The sequence below is a fragment of the Cardiocondyla obscurior genome, linkage group LG09 (assembly GCF_019399895.1).
Source record: "Cardiocondyla obscurior isolate alpha-2009 linkage group LG09, Cobs3.1, whole genome shotgun sequence".
Lineage (NCBI taxonomy): Eukaryota > Metazoa > Arthropoda > Insecta > Hymenoptera > Formicidae > Cardiocondyla > Cardiocondyla obscurior.
The window spans coordinates 1,343,146-1,365,328 of NC_091872.1; the positions used below are offsets into that span (position 1 = coordinate 1,343,146).

The following is a 22,183-nucleotide window of genomic DNA, read 5'->3' on the forward strand; positions in this document are numbered from 1 at the left end:
CCTCGCCATAGGTCACACGGATACACTAACACGTAGTGATCCAGAACCGGTGTTTATATTCCTACTGAGGCACGGTAGTGCCTCGCTGCGCCTATACTTGGCGCGAGGCACTACCATGCCTCTTGATTACAGAAAGTAAATCTTTTAATGCTGATAAAGTTATATTTTTTTATGGCCCATGTAAGTAGATGTAAATAGGCCGGTTCTGGACCAATTCGTGTTAGTGTGTCCGTGTGACCTAGGGCGAGGGGTAATGACGTCACGCGGGGAGGGGTGTTTTTCCAGGAATCACTCCTTTGTCTGCGATTCTCGGAACAGATTGTTTATAAATATAACAAAAACATAAAAGTTATGAAATTTGATATTTTAATTACGTAATTTGATATTTTTTAAAATAGATAAGTGCGTTATCTCGCCGCGGTATTTTCCTGCGGCATCGCGAATTTCAAAGGGTTGGAATTTTTTTTAAAAAGAGAAAGGGGGGGGTCTTATTTTTTACAGGGGGTAAGGGGGGGTGTTGGGGGTGATCACGCGAGTCTTAGTCATGGCGTCGGCGGCGAGCGGCGGAGCGGCGGCGGATCGCAAAAGATCGCGCGCCTATCGTTCCCTCTCGCTCGCACCCGTTCGCGCCGCCTATCGTTCCCTCTCGCTCGCTCTCGTTCACGCGTTCGTCACCATCGACAACGACTCGCTCGCACCCGTTCGCGCCGCCTATTGTTTATCAACAATTCTTTTACACGCTCATACGATTCGAATGCGGGTGACCGTGCACGTACACCCCCGGCTAATCGCTCCTCCTTCTTATCTTATTTCTCTCTCACCCAGATACGTATGTTGCATACAAACGAGGCGGGACTCACGCGTCACAATTATAATAAAATGAAGGATGGAATAGAAGCGATTAAAAAAATGATACGTGTCGATTACAAAAGTATATATTTATTATATGAAAATGCGTTACAATATATTACACATTTTTTTATACATTTATTACAAGCGCAAGTAGTTCGCAATCTACAATTTGTTGTTCGTCGAAGGAATCGCTGCTGCGTATAGCGCTCAACGACTCGATGCGATTTCTCGATGCGGAAGCGATTTTGCAAAATCGCTCGTATTTGTCGTCGATCTTCGGTAGGACTTTGTTAAGTACGTTGAACGTTAAAGAGACGCAATCATCGAAATCCAGCATTCGCGTGAACGTAGCTTCGGTCATGGCCATACGTGTGTCGACCGATTCGAGTCGTACAAGTTTCATTTCGTTTATGCGGCAAATTCGTACTGTGAGCGAACCTATGTTCGCAACGTCGTACGGTTGCTTCGGTCGATCGCGAAGCATATTCAGAATTGTCCATCGATGCTCGCACAGTTCCTTCCAGGTGTCGAGCGACATGGTTAATTCATCTCCTCGATTATCACCTATGATGATCTCCGCAAAAACAACGCGTACCAACGTTCACGCCGATCTCTAGATATTTGTATCCCGTTTGGGTCAGCGGGTATCGCCGGCAGAGTAAGCGCGTCACGTATCGTTTTGGCAAGATGCTGGAAATTAAATAAACGCAATTATGAATATTAATATATTAATTGGAAGTAATTAATTTTATAAGAATGAAAAACTTACTCGTTAAATTTGTTCTCGCTAGATGAGGCTTCAGCACCGCAATCATTTCGACGCACTTCGTAACAGTTTCTCTCGTTGTAATACATCGTCGTATTCGCAGTCGTAGAAAAAGTCGTGTAGTCGTTGCTGCGGCCAAAGCGAAGAATGTACTGATCGTACCGATCTAAGGGTACCTCGAGTCGAGGACGGTTGCGAAAATCCCCTCTTTTATTTATTAAAATTTGCATAGAGTGGGGGAATATAAAATGCAGTAAGAAAAATTTTTGGAGATGGTACTTAAGAAAGGGTGATTGGGAGAGGGTGGTTGGGAGAGGGTAAAATAATCGAAAGACGTACATGTATAGGTATGTGATACAAAAAAGTTTTATTAAAAAAAAATTATACGTCATCATTTTGATGGTTACGCCACCAATTGTACAATTTAAATACATTTTGTACGGCACAATTTTTGCAATGTCTTCTACAGCGGAAAGTATTCGAATCGTCCAAATCGTTGAGCGATTCAACGTTTTCAAAATCATCTTCGATGTTCCTGACGATCAGATTGTCTGTGTAGAATTTGATATCGTCATAGTCATCGCCGTAGTAATCCTCTTCGAGCATATCTCGCAGCCAATCGCGTTTTTCGAGTCCTTTAACGTATACGATGGCGTGATCGTAGCAGTCCTCCTCATTCTGTAGGGCCCTGATGATCAGATGTTTAGCCCGACTGTACGGAACGTCCCCATCATCCCACGCTATGCCGTGATGATTTCGTACCAGCCAGGTAACGAGGCGTCTGTCGCCTCGCGATACTGCACCCCACGACATAGGAGTCGCAAAGACGTAATGCGCGAGAACGGCACCACCTCGCAGCACCGCCGCTTCCTTCACGATGAAACGTCGTCCAATGGGATAACCTTGCAGATCGACGAACGTTGGCGTGGTCATGATGAGATGGAGAGAGGGATGATGGCGTTAGACGATGCGACTCAATCGAAGGAAGTTACAATACTGAACACGAGCGAGCAAATTCATTGATCTTGTTAATTTCCCCCTCCTTTCCAAATCGCATTACTTTTTTAAATGCTTCGAAACAAAATCCGTCACGCGTTCTTGAAGTCGTTCGGTTCGCGACTTCTTATCCGTTTGCGTGAATGCGTCAACCACTGTGTTTCCCGAGGGTGTCACTCGATACGTCATTCCTCTGTTCAATAAGTGATCCGTCGGTCTAGGATCCGTTTGCGTAGTTTTATCTTCCTTCATGCGACTCGCGTTCTCGCACCAACAAAATGGTTGATACTTTGATGGTTTCATGACGACGATGACAAACTCTCTCTCTCTATCGTTCTTTCTCTATCGACGTTACGCATACGACGGAAGGAAAATGAATACGAACGTTCGTCGATTCACCGCTTTACATACACACGTCGAAGATCGTTTCTACGTGATCTTACGTACGACGTTGGTCAACGGATTGTATTGAATCAAACGATCGTGTATGATGAGACAGTAAGCCGTGGTATTCGGCGCTACATTGTCCTTGCACTGAAACTCCAATCTCACGTCCACGGTAGCGGTTTTAACCGACCCGTTTTGACGCGAGCAGTCGATGATGACAAACGGACCGTTGAGCAGAAACGACGTGACGGTGAGATTTGGTTCGAGATACTCGTAGCCGTAATACTCTTTGCAGAAATGCGCGTACGCGTCGTAGAGAATCGCGTATCTACGTTTGCTAAAGTCGAGGTTCATATAGTCGTACGGGTAGCACTCTGAATTGAAATAGAGCTTTACGTTGGTCAGTTTCCAGTCGTCGAAACGACTGTTGTCCTCAGACATGATGTTCTTTCGACCCGTCTGCAGAGCGAAGACGACGTATCGAGGTTTCTCGAGTTGCGTGGCGGTCTTGATGGCCCACGAGTGCTTGGTCGTGAGTTGCAGTAGCGGAAACTCGTACAGATCCCATGAGCGAAAACCCATACTGACGAATCGAACGCTCTCTAAGGTGCGCAACATCGCCAATTTCTTTACCTCGTTTAAAAGTACGTGAGGCATACGCCATTGTATTTTCAGCAAGTCAACCTTGGGCTCGAACGCGGAACTGCCCACCAGACAGTTGTTGTCGTTGCGCGCTCGTATGAGAATCAATTCGTGACGAGCGTTGATCACGACGCGCCTATAGTCCTCGCAAAATCCCAGCAGCATGTTGAGCAGTACGCAGAAATTGAAGTAACCGTTCGCATTGATCGTGGGACCGAGCCATCCCGTGTTCCGCAGAATCACGCTTCAGTTGAACGAAACGGTCGCGTAATTTTTCAGCGTGCTGGTTATGCCGACGTTTCGGTTACGATCAATCTCCACACCGTCGAGCTCGTATCGTATCTCGTCGAACATGAAGGCGATGCAGTTGTCTCCGAGGATCACGTCAGCTCCCGCAACCACCTTGCCCTTCGTTAATTTTCCCTCGACGTAGAGAAAACTCTCGTGCGGTAGCGTGTACAGATCTCGCTGCTGTATTGGTATTCTTATCTTGTCGCTGTGTTTGAACGTCGTATTGGCGAACGGATTGTAGGCGTGAGTCTCGATCTTGACAATTCGATCGTCAAAGACCGGTTCGTCTCGGATATTCAGAATGTCGGCCATCGTTCAGATAAAGTTATTTTGCACAGCGAATTCGAGCGATCTCAGAAATTCAACGTTCGTTTCGGTTAGTCTTCTTCTTCTTCCTATCCTTCCGACGCTATTTACAGCGAAATGTTGTTGTTGTTGTTGTTGTTGCAGTTCAGGCTGTTGGATCGTACCAACACCGAAACTGATCGTTGTAACGCGACTCGTTTTGTTTGGTATTAACATACCACGTTATCGTTGTGGCCGTCGTTGTTGTAGTCGCACGTGCAATCTGACGGTGATCTCCTCTCCGCAAAAGTCGAGCGGTCGACCGTTCTGGTTGGTGACGCGTATCGTGAGATCCGTAACGTATCGCACGATGATCGGCAGGTAAATGACTTGCGTGGGCGTTTCCGTGATCTTATATTCTGGTGGCACTTTCAGCGAAAACTCGTGAATCGTGTGCACCCGTTCGCCGTTGCAGTACGCTCCCGCGGTTACGTTACATTCGAAGCGAATAATATTCAGATTGATTATATTGATCGGTAAGTCGGACTCGTGCCACTTTCGCGGTTGCAGTACGCGGTGCGGTGAGAATCCGAGAAGCGGTCCCAACGAGTTTGGTTTTGAAAAGTTCACCACGTACGCGGATTTGATCTCGCTTTTCATAGTGTTGAAGTTGGCGCGAATCGCTATCGAGAAATCATCATTCTTCTCATTCTTCTCGCTCTTCTCATTACGATTTCCATCGACGGTGTCGCGTTGTCGCGGCATCGCGTGTTTCAAAAATTTGTCTATGGCCTGTATCTCGTACGATTCCTCGGGAATCGTAATTTCTTTACCGTCCATGCCATAGTAAAACTTGTTGTTCATAGAATCGACGTTCGGTATGGTGTTGTAAGTCGCAAAGTCCGTGAGCCCGAGCTCGTAATCACCGTCACTGAGATCCAACGCCGGTGAGTAGCTCGAATGGAGAACACTGCTCCTACCGGTTAACGTGAGCGTGATCGACATGTTTGAAGTGATACTGAGGCAAAGTGCGTCGCGACGTCAGTTTTTAAACGTAATCGCGTCGATTGTACTTAAAAAACGTAGACACAGCTGTCCGCAGATACTCTGATCGTACGTTTGATAAGATCGTCGATTGTACTCTATCGATGAGACGTTGAGTCCGAGATATCGCACCAATTCCACAGGCGGTCGGAGATTACCGAAGCCGTCAAAGTACGCGACGCGATCTCCCCTTTTGGCGTACGCTACCCAGTGAGTCCCCGGACCCGTCACGTTGTCCAGATTCACGATACCGCTCTCGTTTGTATGCGCGCCACTCGTAGGTAGGGCGTCGCGCATAAATACACCTCTGAAATAAGGAACGCGCATACGTCTGGCCAGTCGATTCAATTGCACGTTCGTAGTAGCACCCGTGGGCATTTTTAATGTCTTCTCGACGTTTTTTTTCTTCCTCTCTTCGCAACAGTCGTACCTCTGCCGTACCTGTACGGCTTGAGAGAGAGACTCCGTCCACCGTTGTACGGGGCCAGATGTACGCCGGATCCACCGGCTGCCGCGCGCGCAGCTTTTCTCTCGTTTACAGCTCTCGCTATACTCGCGGCTCCACCGACAAGCGATCCGACTGCGCCGAGAATCGGAATGATCGGCAGCATGCCACCGCGCTTTGCTGTTGGAAGCATGCGTTTTTTTGCGAATCGTACTTCTCATTCTCCTCTTCGTAATCGTTCTGCTTCTCACAGTCCCCAACCTGTTCTTTCTAGTCGACATACCCATGCCAATTTTCGTTTTAGCTTTCATCGCAGCCCACACGGCTGCTGCGGCGGCTCTCTCGCGTAAGCCTGAATCTTTCGCTATAACGCGTTTTCCCGCTCTCTTGGCGAGTTCTCTGTCCGCTGCGTGTCTATCTGTGAGATCGTTGCTTTGCGCGTACGCCAAGTCGTGCTCGCGACACGCTTCGTCCAACGGATTAACACCTCGATCGCCTCTCGCTATGCGTTCCTTCAGTCGAGTTCCCTGTCCACAAAATTGAGAACCGGGGATGTGCAGTTCGAAGGGGAGGGCGTTTATCGCGCGATTCAACAAACCCTTGCCGCAGCACTTTACTTCCGACGAAGCGGTAGACGACGTTGACACTCGCCGCACTTTCGGATTAACGAAGCAGGTCCGTCGATGTGCGTTTCTTGCCAGGGTTGATTGTAATGCTCGAGGCACCTGCGGTAGGTTCGAACCTCCGGGTCTTCCCTCAAGTGCACGGGAAGTTTATCCCACACGTGATGAACGTAATCGCCGCAGACGTTCAGCAAAACGGCCTTTGGTACGATGCTCAACTGTTCCGCGGTTAAGTTCAACACGTCAAAGGGATGTTTCAGCGCGAGATACATATCGATTAATGAGCTATTCGCGGGTTCGCGCGACTATAAATAGGCGCGCGAGTGATCGTCTCCGTACAGCGGGTACGAGATGCGGTTTGTGCGACAACCGCAGACGATACGCGTCGCGATTTGCGACGACAGATTACGACTGATGGACAGTCTCGAAAGGAAGAAAAAACGCAGACATGGTGAGATGCTGCTAAACACCGTGCGCGCAATCGTTTGCGGTCCATCGAACTGCGGCAAAACGAACGTTCTGATCAGTCTGTTGGAGAGTCCGCACGGTTTGCGTTTCGAGAACGTGTACGTGTACTCGAAGTCGCTGCAGCAGCCCAAGTATCAGTACTTGGAAAGTCTGCTGGCGCCGATCGACGAGATCGGCTATTTCACGTTCTCCAACAACAGCGACGTCGTTCCGCCGAGCGAGGCGCTTCCGCATTCGATCTTCGTCTTTGACGATATCGCGTGCGACAAGCAAGACGCCGTGAGAGAATACTTCGTGATGGGTCGTCACTCGAACGTAGACTGCTTCTATCTGTGTCAGTCGTACGCGAGGATACCCAAGCATCTGATACGCGACAACGCGAATCTGCTGATCCTGTTTAAACAGGACGGAACCAATCTGAAACACGTGTACAACGATCACGTCAACACCGACATGTCATACGACGAGTTCAGTGCGTTGTGTCGCGAATGCTGGCAACGCGATCACGATTTCGCGGTGATCGACAAGGACAGTCCGCTCGACAACGGGCGATACAGGCGAGAATTCGACGTGTTTGCGGTACCGTCGAGTTGATTTTTTAACAGATTGACAAAATCACGCGACGATCAGTCGTCGAAGACGCATCGTCGAGAACGGATCGCGCGATACGATCGATCGATATGACGGGGAGAAACGACAACCATGACGCGCGCCAGCGTGAAAAGATTACGCGGAAGATCGAGAAGACGAGCGAGGCGATTCGCAGGAAGCATCGAGCCATAAAGATCGACACGATCGACGCCGACATCGCGTCGGAAAAGCGCCTCAAGCCCATCGTCGAACCTCTAAAGCGGATGGTCGAGACCGTTGGGGAATCCGGTATCGTTGTACCGAAGTTAGAGTCGAAATCGGAGCGACGATTGTGGTCGACGCCAAAACCCGAACGGCGTTTAAACGTCACGTTTGACGATTCGTTGTCGTCGGCAACGTTAGGCGATACGATCGTAGCTAATCCGTCATTAAGTGATAAGACCCTCGATTCGTACGTTACGACCAAAAACGTCGAACTTCCGTCGACGTCACGGCCCCGCACATCGACGCCGCGGTTCGGCGTATCGACGCCGCGATCTGGCATATCGACGCCGCGGCCCAGCGTATCGATGGCAACGATGTGTATCTGAAAGCGACGAGTGGTGACAGAAGAATAAATATCGATGACGTTTTTGGTATATACTTTGACGCGAACAAAGTAATGCTTGGGAACAAGCACGTCGAATTCGACCATGAGAACGACGATATAATCGTCGCTGGTAAGAGATATCCCGGTACGGAAGGTCTGTACGAGTTGATTTTCAAGAAGGTATCCGACGAAACCGCTTACACCGAGGCGGATAAACGTCACTACAAGAACATACTCGAAGCGACGAACTTACATAAGAAAGATTTCAGCGACAGCGGTCGCGTCATGGGTAACAAAGGCTCAAAGTACATGAATGTGATTGCACCGCTGATAGGATATTCGGCCAAGAAATCGAGAAGAAAGAGCTCCGGTAAAGGATTACCTCGCCTCATGACGTTAAACGATCACGCGATCGACTACGTGCACTGGGACGATCCTAACGAGCTCGTGGATCGTCTTCGATTGCTGGATGCTTCGCGTCGAGCCGGTCACAACGCTCACGACAACGAAATTTTGTCGATCGTCGAGGAACTGCGCGAGGCGGGTTTGATTATAAATTGATCGATCAGAGGAATCGAGCGACAGAATCGATCATGTCTAGATCGCGCAAGTCGAGCGACGCAGGTCCCGAGAAGAGGCGACTCGTCGACGAGTTGCACGCCCCGGCAAGAAGAAACTTTCCGCGAAGACGCGTCGTGGTCAAGGGATACGACGATCTGTGGCAGGCTGATATCGTCGAGATGCATCCGTACGCGCGTTTCAACCGAGGCTACCGCTACATTCTCACTGTCATCGACGTACTCGGCAAGTACGCGTGGGCGATACCGCTCAAGAACAAAGGCGGCAGCGAGACGGCCGACGCTTTAGCAGAGTTGATGCGAAAGAGCGGGCGATGCCCGAAAAATATCCAAACCGACATGGGAAAGGAGTTTTACAACACCGACGTGCAACGACTCTTCGCGAAACGCAGCGTCAATCATTACTCGACGTACTCGGTGATGAAGTCGTCGATAGTCGAACGATTCAATCGCACGCTCAAAAACGCCATGTGGAAGATGTTTACACTCAACGGTAATTATGAGTGGTTTGACGCGCTACCGCGTCTCGTAGACGAGTACAATAGGCGCAAGCATCGAACGATCGGCATGCGATCCGTTGACGTGACACCTGATATCGCCAAGAAACTCCTCGACACCGTGTACAGCGCTATAAAGATAGCCGTGCCGGCCAAATTCAGGGTCGGTGATAAAGTACGCGTGAGCAAATTTAAAATGATTTTTGAAAAGGGATACACTCCGAATTGGACCACCGAGGTTTTCACGATCGTCAAGGTGCAGCAAACCAATCCAGCTACCTATCTACTGGAGGATTATCGCGGTGAGGCGATATCCGGAGCGTTCTACGAGTACGAGTTGCACCGCGCGACGCATCCGGACGTGTATCTGGTGGAGAAGGTTCTGCGCAAAAAGGGTGACAAGGTCTACGTAAAATGGTTGGGATTCGACGGATCGCACAATTCGTGGATCGACAAAAACAGCATCGTTTAATAAAGTTTTTTTTTTATTTCACACATGTGTATGTGTGATTCGATACAAAAATGTATAAAAATGAGAAAAATATATAACGTACGCATTGTACAATGTGTTACGTCAAGGGTTGGAAATTTTATGTGAGTTCATTTACCGCTTCTCGGATGCATAGGAAAAGGCACGAGAGCTGGTAAGGAGGAGGAAAGGACTTGGAGAGTGACGTAATAGCCGATCCGTGCGTGGCGCGTATTTGAAGGGGCCACGCGTAAACGCACTAGGAATGGGTTCGAGTCGGTTGCGTGGAGAAACTAGCGCGTGGTATTTGTTCTTTTTAGGGAAAGAAATTTAATTCTTATTCCCTGGGATAGAACTTGAAGTGGTTTTTCGCAACAAAGGATACTTTAGTTATAATTGAAATAACTATTTCTGAGTTTTCAGTAAGGTAGTTTGGCAATTTTAATATTAATTAAAATACAAATTTAGAATAAAAAAACAAATTATACGAATTTAGTGAGATAATTATATAAAAGGAAAGAGGAAGAAGACTTAACAAAAGATATAATTTAAACATTTTAAAAATTACACAAAAAGAAAAAGGAAAAGGAAATGTATTAATTACAGAGTTTAAAACTAACAATTATAATTTAAGATTGAAGACATTACTCTAAATCTATCTCTACAATTTCTGTAATCCGGGCCGTCGACCTCGGAAATACCCTGTCGATCAACCTGATCGGAGCCAAGAAGGGATGTTCCACCCCGGGATAATAAATGAGAATGTTATGATCAGGAGTCGCCCTTCTGGTTTCCTTCCTGATCTCCTCGGGATCAAATGAGTCGGGGCCTATTGTATAGGCCCTTTCCGGGACGGGATCCCTCCACGGAGTGCAGGTGCTCCGGAGGAGTTCGAGGAGAGGTTCTACGACTTCTCTCGGTTCCTCTTGCTCCTCCAGGAACTCTACGCTCGGGGCGGGGGAAGGGGAATGTTCCGGGCTGTCAGGCTCATGCCAGGAGATGGTTTCGTCCTCGGCAAAGGAGTCGACCTCCTCGGGTTCCCCAGGATAAAGAGTCGGTGACCGGATGGGAGAGGAGCATGCTCTAGGAGCAACTCCAGGAGAAGGTCCGGAGAAATTCAAGGAAACGTCTGGAGTATAGGATGGAGTAGTAGGGCGGAACAGCTCCGGCTCAGGTTGAGGCGATGAAGTCGACCTCGAACGCGACGGTGATGGTGTTCGCGGGGAAGTATTCCTCTCTGACTCAATGTCTTCGCTGGTTATCGGTGAGTTGGGAGGTACGGTGGGCAGAGGAAACCACGACCGCTCTGATCTGAGTTTCGGAGGTTCCGGTGTGACCTCCCTTGGCGCTGCCGCGAATAAGAACTGGACAAAGAAACTTTGAACCAGTTCTCGCAACTCTCGTATCTTGCGATTTCTTCGGGCGCGGCTTTTCTTAATGGATCGAAGATTGCTTAATTCCACTAAAAAGTATCAATTTGAGTTTGATTTTAATGAAATGATTAAAGCGGGAAAAATGTCAGGGCAACACGCCGCATTCTTCCTTCCGGATCTCTCAATAGATCGCTTCAAAATTCTCCCGGTACCTCTGTCCGGATAGACCATCACTCGAGCTAAGGTTTAGATAGTCACCATTTACTGGCAGCATATCGTAACCTCTGACAGGAGGAGACCCATTAACCGAATCGAATCAGGAGAGAATTCAAAGGATTCTAAAGAGATGCCTACTTCGGAAAACGCAAACGGCACCCCGGCAACACCCACGTCATTCATTTTTCAAGAATATGAATTTTAGAATTTTAGTGAAATCATTTAAAAGAGGAGAAAGTAATGAGGTTAAATGAAATAATGAGACTTACTTTTCGTTGTCTTCGGTTGCTCTCGGACGAGTCCCTCGCAACTTCTTTATTAGTATCGGCTCAGCAGTGAGTCACAAGTCACACACAGAAACAATAGTTTTATAACCTTGGAAAAGGGGGGGGGCTAGCGCCGAATTTTCATTTTTGAAAAGTCAGTGCTCTGATTTGGCGGCCATGTCCCTCCACTTTTCCTTTTTTTAATTATTGGTTATTCGGATCTTATCCCTTCTCTGATTTTCCTAAGCTCTAATTTTCGTCCTTAGATTTTTAATTAGTGGTGAGGAGTTCCCGATATCTATTGGCCGGAGAGAAAAACTCGGTTGTACTAAACTCCGCCCGCATTGGCTTCCCCTTCCAACCTTCCAGAATATTGTCATTAATAGTTGGGAGAAAATTCCTAAGGACCCCTTTTCGTTATCACCGGGTCGCGTTTGTTTATGGGATCCGGTCGCGTGTCATATTCTTATGACTGCAGAGCTTTCGCCCCCTTCGTTTGTTTATACTTCGTAGTTGCGATCTCAAGTGCTTCACTTATCGCCAGATATTTGATATTGATTCAAATCGTTTTGGGTTCCTTCTAATATTCTTTGAAGAGTTTTCTGTTTAAGTTTTCCGTCGGTATCTATGCCGTGATTGTTCTAAGTTTAATTTAAGCATCCGGCGATAAGGATTTCGGAGTGTAAATTATTTCTTCTGGAAGCCTGGAAGTTCTCTCTCGTCACCAAATAGTCACGGTTTACTCTTTTTATCTAATTTATTAAACGCGTGTCGGAAAAAAGGAGATGTGGAGTCCGAGGACGTAACAAATGTTTTACTTCATTTGTATAATTACATCTATAATACATACTATATACTGCTTACTGCGTACATGTCTATTGCATACTGCGTACTGCGTACATGTGTACTGCATACGGCGTACTGCGTACATGTGTACTGCGTACATGTGTACTACGTAAGGGCATGCTAGCGACTACTAACTGAGACCTGTACATCATCGCATAGTAATATAAAACATGACCGTTTTGTCGGTCGTTTCGGGAGTTCCGCAAAATACTGCTTAAATTTGAAAAAACAGGCAACCATGAACGCCTCAATCAACGCATCAAACACCACAAACACTTCAAAATAAATTCAGACTAAATTTGAAAAAACATAAGCAACCAAGAACATCTCATACACCGCATACACCGCAAAATAAAAATTATTTTGTGCAATCCAACCCATTTGCTAGCTGCAAAAATCCAACATTTGCAGAACTCTATTACAAATAATACAATAAAATATGCGAATTTTAACCCATACATTACATCGTAATTAACCGGTAAAAAAGAAAAAAGAAAAAAATACCAACTATTGTACCGTCAGTAATAAAATGAAGGGGTTAAGATATATAAAATATGCAAATGTTAACCCATACATTATATCGCAATTAACCGGTAAAAAACAAAAAAAAAAAACAAAAAAGAAAAATAATACCAACTATTGTACCGTCAGTAATAAAATAAAGGGGCAAAGATACGAGTATAGTTGGAGAATATGACAGCGTTAGGAATAATACATATAATGTATGTTATTCCACGCATGCTTCATATAACGAGCTCGAGAGTTTTATAAAATATTTTAAACCAGATAAAAATACAGTTCCGCAAAATTCAGACTACATTTGAAAAAACAGGCAACCATGAACGCCTCAATCAACGCATCAAACACCACAAAATAAATTTAAACTAAGTTTGAAAAACAGGCAACCAAGAACATTTCATACACCGCAAAATATGCGAATGTTAACAATCAACTAGGTGAGTGGCGCACGCGTATTTTGTAGAGTGAGAGTGTGTAGATAGATTGCGATTAATTAAGAGTAAGTAGAAGGAAGGAAAGTAGGTGATTAAAAGGCGTAAAAAGAGGGGAAAAAGGGAAAATAAAGGTAAGGCGGCGGAAGGTATAGAAAAGGAGAAAAATAAGGATAAAGAGTGGAGGAGTTTTTGGAGAATAAGGAGGCACGAGGAAAGAGTGGATAAAAGAGGTTTTTGGCGGGAGTTGTGCAAATAAAGTTAAGTTAAGTTAAGTAAAATGTATAAAGAAAAAAAGGAGAAAGGAGGGAAAGAGGGAAAAGAGGCAAGAGGAAGCGGGATGAGACAATTGACGTTGAGAAGTGGTGCGGACAAAAAAATAACCTTTAGAGAGGAAGAGAAATATGAGGTTAGAACGTGGATTAGTGAGGCGGTATTAGAGATGAAGAAGGAAATAAAACTGGAATTTAAGGGTTGGAAAAAAGAAATGGAAGCAAGGATAAATAGAATAGAGGAAAAACAAAGAAGAATGGAGGACAGATTGATATGTACTGAGGAGACTATGAGAAAGATGATGAATAGAGAGAATGAGGAGGAGAGCGAGGAAGATAGTGAAAAAAGTGAGAGGAGTGGATGGAGCAAAGGAAGCATAAAATCAAGGAAAAGTGAAAAGTCTGACATAAGTAGGAAGAGCGTAGAGAGTGACTGGCGTGTTAAAAGTAATATGAGTAAAGAAGTAATAGAAAGAATAGTAAAAAGAAGTATAAGTGTAGAAAGAGAAAAAGAGAAGAGAAAAAATAATATAATTATTAAAGGATGGAGAGAGGAAGGTAGGATCGAACTGGAAAAGGTGAAGGGCTTTTTAAAAGAGAAGTTAGCAATTAAAGTAAGGATCAAGGCTGTAAGGAGAAATGGGAAAGTGGTAGTGGTAAATCTATGGAGCAGTCAGGAAAAGAGGGAAGTTATGATAAGGAAAAGTAAACTAAAGGGAGGAAGTATTTTTATTGATAACGATCTTTCATGGGAAGATAGGAAAAGACAAGAGAAGTTGAATAGATGGGTGAAAGAAGAAAGAGAGAAAGGAAAGGATATCAAAAGAGGATTTGGTAAAGTGCAAGTAGAGGAAAGATGAATAAGATGGGAGGAAATAGAGAGAGAAATGGAGAGAAAGGAGGAGGAAATTAAAAAGAAAAAAGAAGACAGGATGGAAAAAGAGATCAAAAGAAATGAAGAGGAGGGAGAGAAGAGAGGAAAGGATAGAGAAAAGTCAATAAACTAAGAGGATGCCAAGAAGAAAGGAGTGGAGAGAGAGAGAGGAATATGAAGGGTAAAATAGAAAAAGAAAAAGAAAGTAAGGTGATAAAAAAAAAATATTATTGCACCAGCTCTTCAGACTTCGGAGCCGGAAATTAACGAGTAACAGTTGGCGCCAAGCCTGCCACGACGATCTCGACGACGCCGACAAGTGCTCAGCCGTCAACCACCGTCGCCTCAATCCAGCCTGGGGAAGCAACTGTTCTCCACTTGCGTAACGATTTAAGTTTGCATGTAACAATCTTATTAGCAACGACGCAAATATACGTTAAGAATCGTTATGGCCAGGAAATCCTCGTGCGTGCCTTAATCGATCTGGGTTCGGAAATTTCTATTATTTCAGAATCGCTAGCTCAAAAATTACGGCTACCACGTCAACCAGCCACAACTGCCATTTTCGATATTGGCGGTACTAAATCCGGACAAGCTCACGGTTGCCTCTCACTCGATATTACTTTGTGTACCCGGAGCGCCTATAAATTAAAGTGTTATAAAAAAAATAGTTTCTTTATATAATTAAAGGTTTATTCTATATCAAGTAGCGATACGTCACAAGGCCAGATGTAAACTGAGCCATGCGAATAAGATAACGCGGACGCGGTCCCCATGGTATAAACTTCTCCTCCGATGATCAGTCTGCCTTATGCCGTGCTACAATACGCATTACATTAAATACATTTACATTTTATTTTCTATTTTTGTGTACTTCTATTTATTAACCAACCAATATCCCAACATAAAGGTTTCGGTTTTTGTATTGCCTCGCGTTTCTTTTAATTCAGAACGATCCGTTCGTTTGCAAAACCATTGGCCGCACTTGCAAGGCCTGGAGTTGGCCGACCCGGATTTTCAAGAATCCGATCCGGTGGAACTTATTCTCGGCGCCGCGGTCTATGCGTTAATCATTGAAGACGGGCTTTGTAAAGAAGATCCTAACTCTTTTGTCGCGCTAAAAACTTCATTGGGATGGATTTTTTCGGGAGTAGCAACTGGCAACGCGTCGAATTCCCTAGTAATTGTTCATCTCTGTAATACGGAGCACGATCTCTCAAAATTAGTTATGCGTTTTTGGCAGCAGGAGAAAATTGAGGGGAGAACGGTTCCACAGGCTCCAGATGATATCTGGTGCGAGAAACATTACATAAAAAATTATAAGCGTCTCGATAACAGCCGTTACATGGTTAGTTTACCGATAAGGAAACAAAACAATAATTTCCTCGGCTAGCGTCAGCTTTCTTTACGCATGCTCGAACGCATGGAGCGAGGTTTCCAGCACTGTTGTGTCAAGAGGTTCAAAAAATAAATAGAGAGAGCAGTTATTATAATAAAAAAGAATAAACAAAACTAAATGTATTTTATTTGTTCCTGTTATTAATAAATATCCCAAATTGATATTTCACTTGTGGAAGAAAAATAATTATTGAGTTTGGTCAATGCTTCGACCTGTTGACAGTGAATATGCGGGTTTCAAAAGAAATATGCGGTTCTCTTTGTAAGGCGGTTCTCTCAGCGATTATCTAGGCGGTTCTCTAAGCGGTTATCAATGCGGTTCTCTAAGCGGTTATCAATGCGGTTAATTTCTTAGCGTGTGAACTGAGAGAGAGAGAGAGTGAGTGGACGAAAGGCCATCTTCTTATCGACTCTTAATATGCGGTGTACAGAAAGAGAGAGAGAGAGAGAGAGAGAGAGAAAGAGAGAGAGAGAGAGAGAACAAAAAAATAGATAACCTCAGCCTCTTTCTTTCTATCAGAGCTTTGTATAGATTCAACTCAGAAGAGTTGAATCACCGCCGCAGGAAATATAGAAAAAGAAACATACCCTTAGTCTGATTAAAGTTTATTTCAGCTCAGTAAACAAATGCGTACAAGATAATTTTCACGTATCTTTTTGCGACAACCAAAACCTCTCTCAATCTTCCGAAAAAAAAAAAAACCGTCGCTTCTTCTCGTTGCAGGCTCAAACCTCCGTGTCGCCGAGAGGGGGCTTGGCCAATCATAATGCGCTAGTAAATTTCTCAGGCAGCGCGTAACTTAAATCATCTTTGGTCGTTGACGCAACATTCCGCCCGCCTTCGACAATCAGTTTGTCGAATTAATCTCTGTAATAGGAAGTAGGCAAACCTTTGTGATCGGCCTTTTATAAGTTGAGGTTTGAGTTTTCAAAGTGAGGACTCTGACTAGTCCATCATTTCCGGTGTGTAGCTCTATTACCCTTGCAAGTGGCCATTTCCCTGGTGGGTACCTTTCATCGGTTATTAGAACTAATGATCCTTTCTTAATGTTATGTGTGGGATGATGCTATTTTGCCACAGCCTGTAATCTTTGGAGACACTCCGTTTGCCAACGTTTCCAAAAAATATCTAACTTTTGTCGCAAAAGTTGCCAGCGAGTAAGACGTGAGGTTTTTTCATCAGACAGGTTCGGTTCTGGGATGATTGCCATAGCGTCTCCCGTCAAGAAATGCCCCGGAGTGAGGGCTGAGCAATCTGATATATCCTCCGTTAGCGAACTTAGGGGTCTTGAGTTTAAAACACTCTATTTGTATGATGATGGTTGTCATCTCTTCAAAAGTGAGTATAGTATCCTTTAACATTCGTCGTAGGTGAAACTTGACTGACTTTACAGCACTCTCCCACTTTCCACCAAAGTGTGGGGCTGACGGTGGATTAAAGTGCCATTTCGTTCCGTCGTTTGCGAGTAGATTAGCCAATTTATGAAGCTCCTCTGATGAGTTGTCGAACATTCGCCTTAACTCGGCATCAGCACCAACAAAATTGGTGCCGCAATCGCTCAGAAGTGTTGCACAGATTCCTCTTCTTCCTGTGAATCTCTTGAAAGCGGCTATAAAAGCATCAGTTGAATAGTCGGTGACTACTTCAATGTGTAGTGCAGACGTAGCAAGACAAACGAAGATGGCTAGATAGCCCTTATACGTGCGTGCCGCCCGCCCTTTCCAAGTCTTCAACTGAATAGGGCCAGCATAATCCAGTCCTGTATTTAAGAAGGCTCGTCCTGGAGATACTCTGGCAGCTGGGAGCTGTCCCATTTGTTGCTGTGCTCGTAGGCCTCTATAACGAGCGCATGTCACACACTTAAGTATGTAGGAACGAACTGGTATTCTACCTCCAATAATCCAGAATTTGTTTCGAATTAGATTCAGCGTTACCTGTGTGCCACCATGTAAGGTTTTATAGTGAGCATCGTTAGTTATAAGTGATGTCAAGGGAGAACACTTTGGAAGGATATACTGATGCTTTGCGTCAGCATCAATTAGTGCATTGTTTAAGCGTCCACCGACTCTCAGTAATCCGTCTTGGTCAATAAACGGTAATAATCTTATTAATGGGTTAGACTTGGATAATTTCTCACCCCTTTGAATTACACAGAGCTCATACTGAAACCAAGTTCTTTGCACTATACCAATCAAAGCTTTGATACTATTTTCTAATTCGGCTGGCGTTAGCGAAAGGTGTTTATGCGAAGAATTCGATTTTTTACTCGAGCCATTGATGAAACAAAAGCAGTAAGCGACCACTCTTTTCAGCTTCGTGAAAGAAGAATATCTCGTCAGGAGCTCCCAGCAAGGAGGATTTGACACGGCTGTCGTTAATGTATTTCCTGGTCGTTCTTCCAAGTCTCCGTCTACGTTCGGTGGTTCCTCTTCTGCTAGCCAATATTCTTTAGGTTTTGAAAGCCAGATTGGACCATTCCACCATAAAGGGTGAATCTTCAATTGATCCGGTCTTAATCCTCTTGTAGCACAATCGGCCGGATTCTGCCTTCCAGGAATATAATTCCAGGTACAATTCGGAAGAAGATTATAAATTGATGTTATTCTATTATGAATGAAGTCCTTATATCTTGAAGGATGTGACTTCAACCATGTTAAAACCAATGAGGAGTCTGACCAGCAGGTAATGCTTGTAATGGAGAGGTCGAGAACCTTGCTTGAAGTTACGACTAGTCTCGCCAGCAAGAGTGCGGCTGTAAGCTCCAAGCGCGGTATGGTAAGACGCTTCAGAGGACAAACCTTGGTTTTGGCACATAATAATTGTGATGTGATGCTATCTTCCTTTGTCGTAACTCTAAGATAGACGGCGGCTGCCATTGCCAACTGTGAGGCGTCAGCGAATCCATGTAATTCCACTGAGAAATTACATCGTACATTTTGTATCCATCTTGGTATTTTTAAATTATTTAGATCTAGTAGTTGTTGACGAAAAAGTAGCCATTTTTGTTGTAAACTATCCGGTAATGGTTTGTCCCATCCGATTTTCAAAAGCCAAATTTCTTGAAGAATGATTTTGGCTTTGATAATGACAGGCGCGCTTAACCCCAAGGGGTCATAGATTCTGGCAATATCCGATGCTATATTTTTCTTTGAAAATGTCGTGATCTTTGAGGGAAGTACAGAAAAGAGAAACTCATCTGTAGTTGGTTTCCATCCAACGCCGAGTATTTTATGAAAGTTGACATCGGTCTCCACGAGCAAGGATGACTGCGTTGATTTATTAGGTAAGATCTCTGGATGGTTGCTGCTCCACTTTTGCAACGGAAATTTGCCAGACCCGCAAAGTCCTATCAATTGTTGTATTACTTCCTTGGCTTCATTAAGAGATTCAGCACCTCCAAAAATGTCATCGACGTATCTCCCTTTCGTCATGGGAGTAACGGCTAGAGGGTATCGGTCCCTTTCGTCTTCCACTAATTGCTGCAGCGTTCGCATGGCCAAGAACGGAGCGCAATTTAACCCGTAAGTCACTGTTGTTAGGCAGTATGAATTTATTCTTCCATCTCGTTCCTGCCAAAGTATTCTTTGGTAATTCCAATCATCTGAGTGAAGTGAAATTTGTCGAAACATCTTCTCCACATCTGTGGAGAAGAGAACCTTGTGCGTCCTTATCCAAATAAGAATATCTATGATATCCCTTTGTAGTTTTGTTCCCTGAAATATCACGTCGTTGAGCGATAAACCTGTTGAAGTGCGACTAGAGCCATTAAACACAACTCTTAATTTAGTTGTGCTACTCTCCGCTCGCATTACTCCATGATGTGGTAAGTAAAAGTGAGGCTTTTCTTGGTGTTCTGTTAGAGCCATGTGGCCTAAGTTGAGGTACTCACTAAGAAAGTCAGAATATAGCTGATAGAATTCCGGATTCTGGGTAAAGCGTTGTGACATTCTGTTCAAACAGCTGAGAGCGATTGACTTTGACTCTCCCAATTTTGTGGGATCTGAAGAAAAAGGAAGCCGCACAATATAACGTCCGCCCTTATCGCGTCTATGAGTTGAAAGAAAGTGTTGTTCGCACTTTTCATCTTCCTCGCTAAGTATTATAGTATCTGTTACAGAGACTTCTTCCTGATGCCAAAACTTGGTAAGTATTTCTTGTAACTCTGCATCTTTTGTACAATGGTGAGCATAAACGTAGTCTTGCGTGTCAATATTTGAATAAGTTGGCCCGGATATGACCCAACCGAATAGCGTTTGTTGAGCTAACGGCGAAGCATTGTCTCCTACTATCAAGCCCGGCTTAATTTTAACACCGTAGAAATCTGCTTCTATAATTATGTCTATAGGACTTGAGATCATAAACTGAGGATCGGCTAATTGAAGTTTCTTGATATGCGGCCATGTACTATGCTCTAAATTGTAAGGAGGTAACTTTGTAGTAAGGCGTGGTAGAATGTAAGCTTAAATCTCACAATTGCTATTTGCATCATATAATGACTGAATCGGAATGGTAACTTGACCCTTAGTGTAACCAGAGAAGGTGCCTCCGATTCCTAATAAGGGTATCGCTGCTGTTTTTCTTTTTAGTTTGGCACGTTGAATAAGATTCTCTGAAATAAAAGACAGTTGTGATCCTTGATCAATAAGTATACGTACTGAAAATAATACCCCATCAGGGTTTCGGATTGAGGCTCGACAGGTCGCAAGTAAAGTTAATGATCGTGCGTATCTGTTCGGTGAAGAATGGTGTATACATGTCTTGAGAGTGTTCACTTGAGGAAGCATATCTTGTTGAATTAATTGTCAATTTGTCTGATCATTATTATTATTCGTTTCTTGAGAAGAGGATGATGCGTTGGTTACCTGAGAAGCATTGGTTACCGTGGCAGATGGTAAAACTTGACCTTCATGTATGAAAGTATGATGTCTTTTACCGCATTTATAGCAGCGTCTAACAGATTTGCAATTCCTAATTATATGTGTGCCAAGACAATTAAGACATCTTCGGTTTTTCATGACAAAATCCAGTCGTTGTTTTACTGTTTTGATTAAGTATTTGTTGCAGTTAGATAATGCATGATTTTCATTGCACATCGGACAAATACTTGTAACGTGATTTGATTGAGGATTAACTACCTGGAAGGCCGTTCTATTGAACGGCTTTCGAAATTGCGGTATAGCCGATTTCTTAGTGGTCTCAATAGTGGAGACAGCCTTCATGCATTCAGCAGCGGCTGCTCTCCCGATCAAAAATTCCTCAAATTCGTCTATTTTAGGATAAGTTCTAGATACACCTAGCGATAACTCCCAGGCCTCTCTTGTTTCGGTATCCAACAATCCGGAAAAGTGGTGGATAATTATTGGGTCCCAAAATTTTACTTGACATCCCAATGCCTCCAGCGATCCTAAAGATTCCAGCAAATCACTTAAAAGTGACCTTAAACCTGCAGCACTTTTTACCTTCAGTGGCTTGAGTTGAGCGAGACGATCAAGCTCTGCGTTTATTAAAAAGCGTTTGTTCTCATATCTTGAAACTAATAGCTTCCAAGCCAGTCGAAAATTATGACCTTGAGCCTTTAAGTTCTTTATAATCTTTGCTGCTTCTCCTGTCAAGCTAGTTTTTAGAAACTGCATCTTTTCCGCCTCTGATAATGCAGTGTGAGATCTAATTACAGAAACAAATAAATCTTGAAAGGCAGGCCATGATTGATAGTCTCCGGAGAAGGTAGGAATCTTAACACGTGGTAAAGAATTGCGGTGAATGTGACTAGAACCTATGCATGATTCTAAATTTTTCTTTTCGCTGGACACTCCTGAGATTTCTAAGTCATCGTCCTGGGCGAGCAACTTCGCTCGAGCATATATGTAAAACGCTTGGCATCTCTCGTATAACTTCTCCTTCATGTAAGGATGATCCTTTATAGCTAGGCTTTCATTTAAACAAAGATCCTCATGCTCGATTTGAAATTTGTTCCAATTTGAATCAAGCATAGTTAGCTGTGACTGTGCTAACTGACGGCTTATCGGTGAGGCTTCCTCATCATTTAGATCTGTAGCTGTTTGGATCCAATTGAATCGACTTCGTTGTAGTAGAATTCTAGCCTCAACTGGAGTCATATCGTGTCACAACCAATACTTTGTGTTTGATAAACCCTTGTAAGTATGAGATTTTGCTATAGTATCAATATCTGATAAATCTCTTTCCTTTTGGCAAACCTGTCAAAAAGGTTAATTTTTAGAAAATGTCAAATTATAAAGAAAACCTAAAAGAAAGGTGAGAATAAATTTAACTAAATAGTAAAAGATCTTAGAGAGCATTGATACCAATTTAGGAATTTAGATCCGGCTCGAAGGACCAAAATAATGTTGTGTCAAGAGGTTCAAAAAATAAATAGAGAGAGCAGTTATTATAATGAAAAAGAATAAACAAAACTAAATGTATTTTATTTGTTCCTGTTATTAATA

The 22,183-nt window shown here is 44.1% G+C and overlaps 3 protein-coding genes across 3 annotated transcripts; 2 read left to right on the top strand and 1 right to left on the bottom strand.

Annotated features, from left to right (window-relative positions):
* Nucleotides 1-13,514: 13,514 nt before the first annotated feature.
* LOC139105624 (uncharacterized protein PF3D7_1120000-like) lies at nt 13,515-14,306 on the top strand. Its single transcript, XM_070661813.1, has one exon. It carries the CDS (start codon nt 13,515-13,517, stop codon nt 14,304-14,306), a length of 792 nt encoding a protein of 263 aa, XP_070517914.1.
* Nucleotides 14,307-14,494: 188 nt separating this feature from the next.
* On the top strand, nt 14,495-15,713 carry LOC139105626 (uncharacterized). The gene is made up of 3 exons (XM_070661814.1): nt 14,495-14,525; nt 14,739-14,897; nt 15,271-15,713. Exons 1-3 carry the CDS (start codon nt 14,495-14,497, stop codon nt 15,711-15,713), a joined length of 633 nt encoding a protein of 210 aa, XP_070517915.1.
* A 1,184-nt stretch (nt 15,714-16,897) lies between these two features.
* LOC139105627 (uncharacterized) lies at nt 16,898-21,835 on the bottom strand. Its single transcript, XM_070661815.1, has 2 exons — nt 20,582-21,835; nt 16,898-20,149 (listed from the first exon to the last, which is right to left on the bottom strand). The coding sequence occupies exons 1-2, from the start codon at nt 21,833-21,835 to the stop codon at nt 16,898-16,900; spliced, it is 4,506 nt and encodes a 1,501-aa protein (XP_070517916.1).
* Between the last annotated feature and the right edge of the window lie 348 nt (nt 21,836-22,183).

Coding starts and splice junctions, on each gene's coding strand:
- LOC139105624 (XM_070661813.1), top strand. CDS start 13,515: ATGAGACAATTGACGTTGAGAAGTGGTGCGGACAAAAAAATAACCTTT.
- LOC139105626 (XM_070661814.1), top strand. CDS start 14,495: ATGAAGGGTAAAATAGAAAAAGAAAAAGAAA. Junction 14,526..14,738: donor AATAGAAAAAGAAAAAGAAA/GTAAGGTGATAA, acceptor CAATCTTATTAG/CAACGACGCAAATATACGTT. Junction 14,898..15,270: donor TGCCATTTTCGATATTGGCG/GTACTAAATCCG, acceptor CTTTTAATTCAG/AACGATCCGTTCGTTTGCAA.
- LOC139105627 (XM_070661815.1), bottom strand. CDS start 21,835: ATGACTCCAGTTGAGGCTAGAATTCTACTACAACGAAGTCGATTCAAT. Junction 20,150..20,581: donor CGGTAACCAATGCTTCTCAG/GTAACCAACGCA, acceptor CTTACTACAAAG/TTACCTCCTTACAATTTAGA.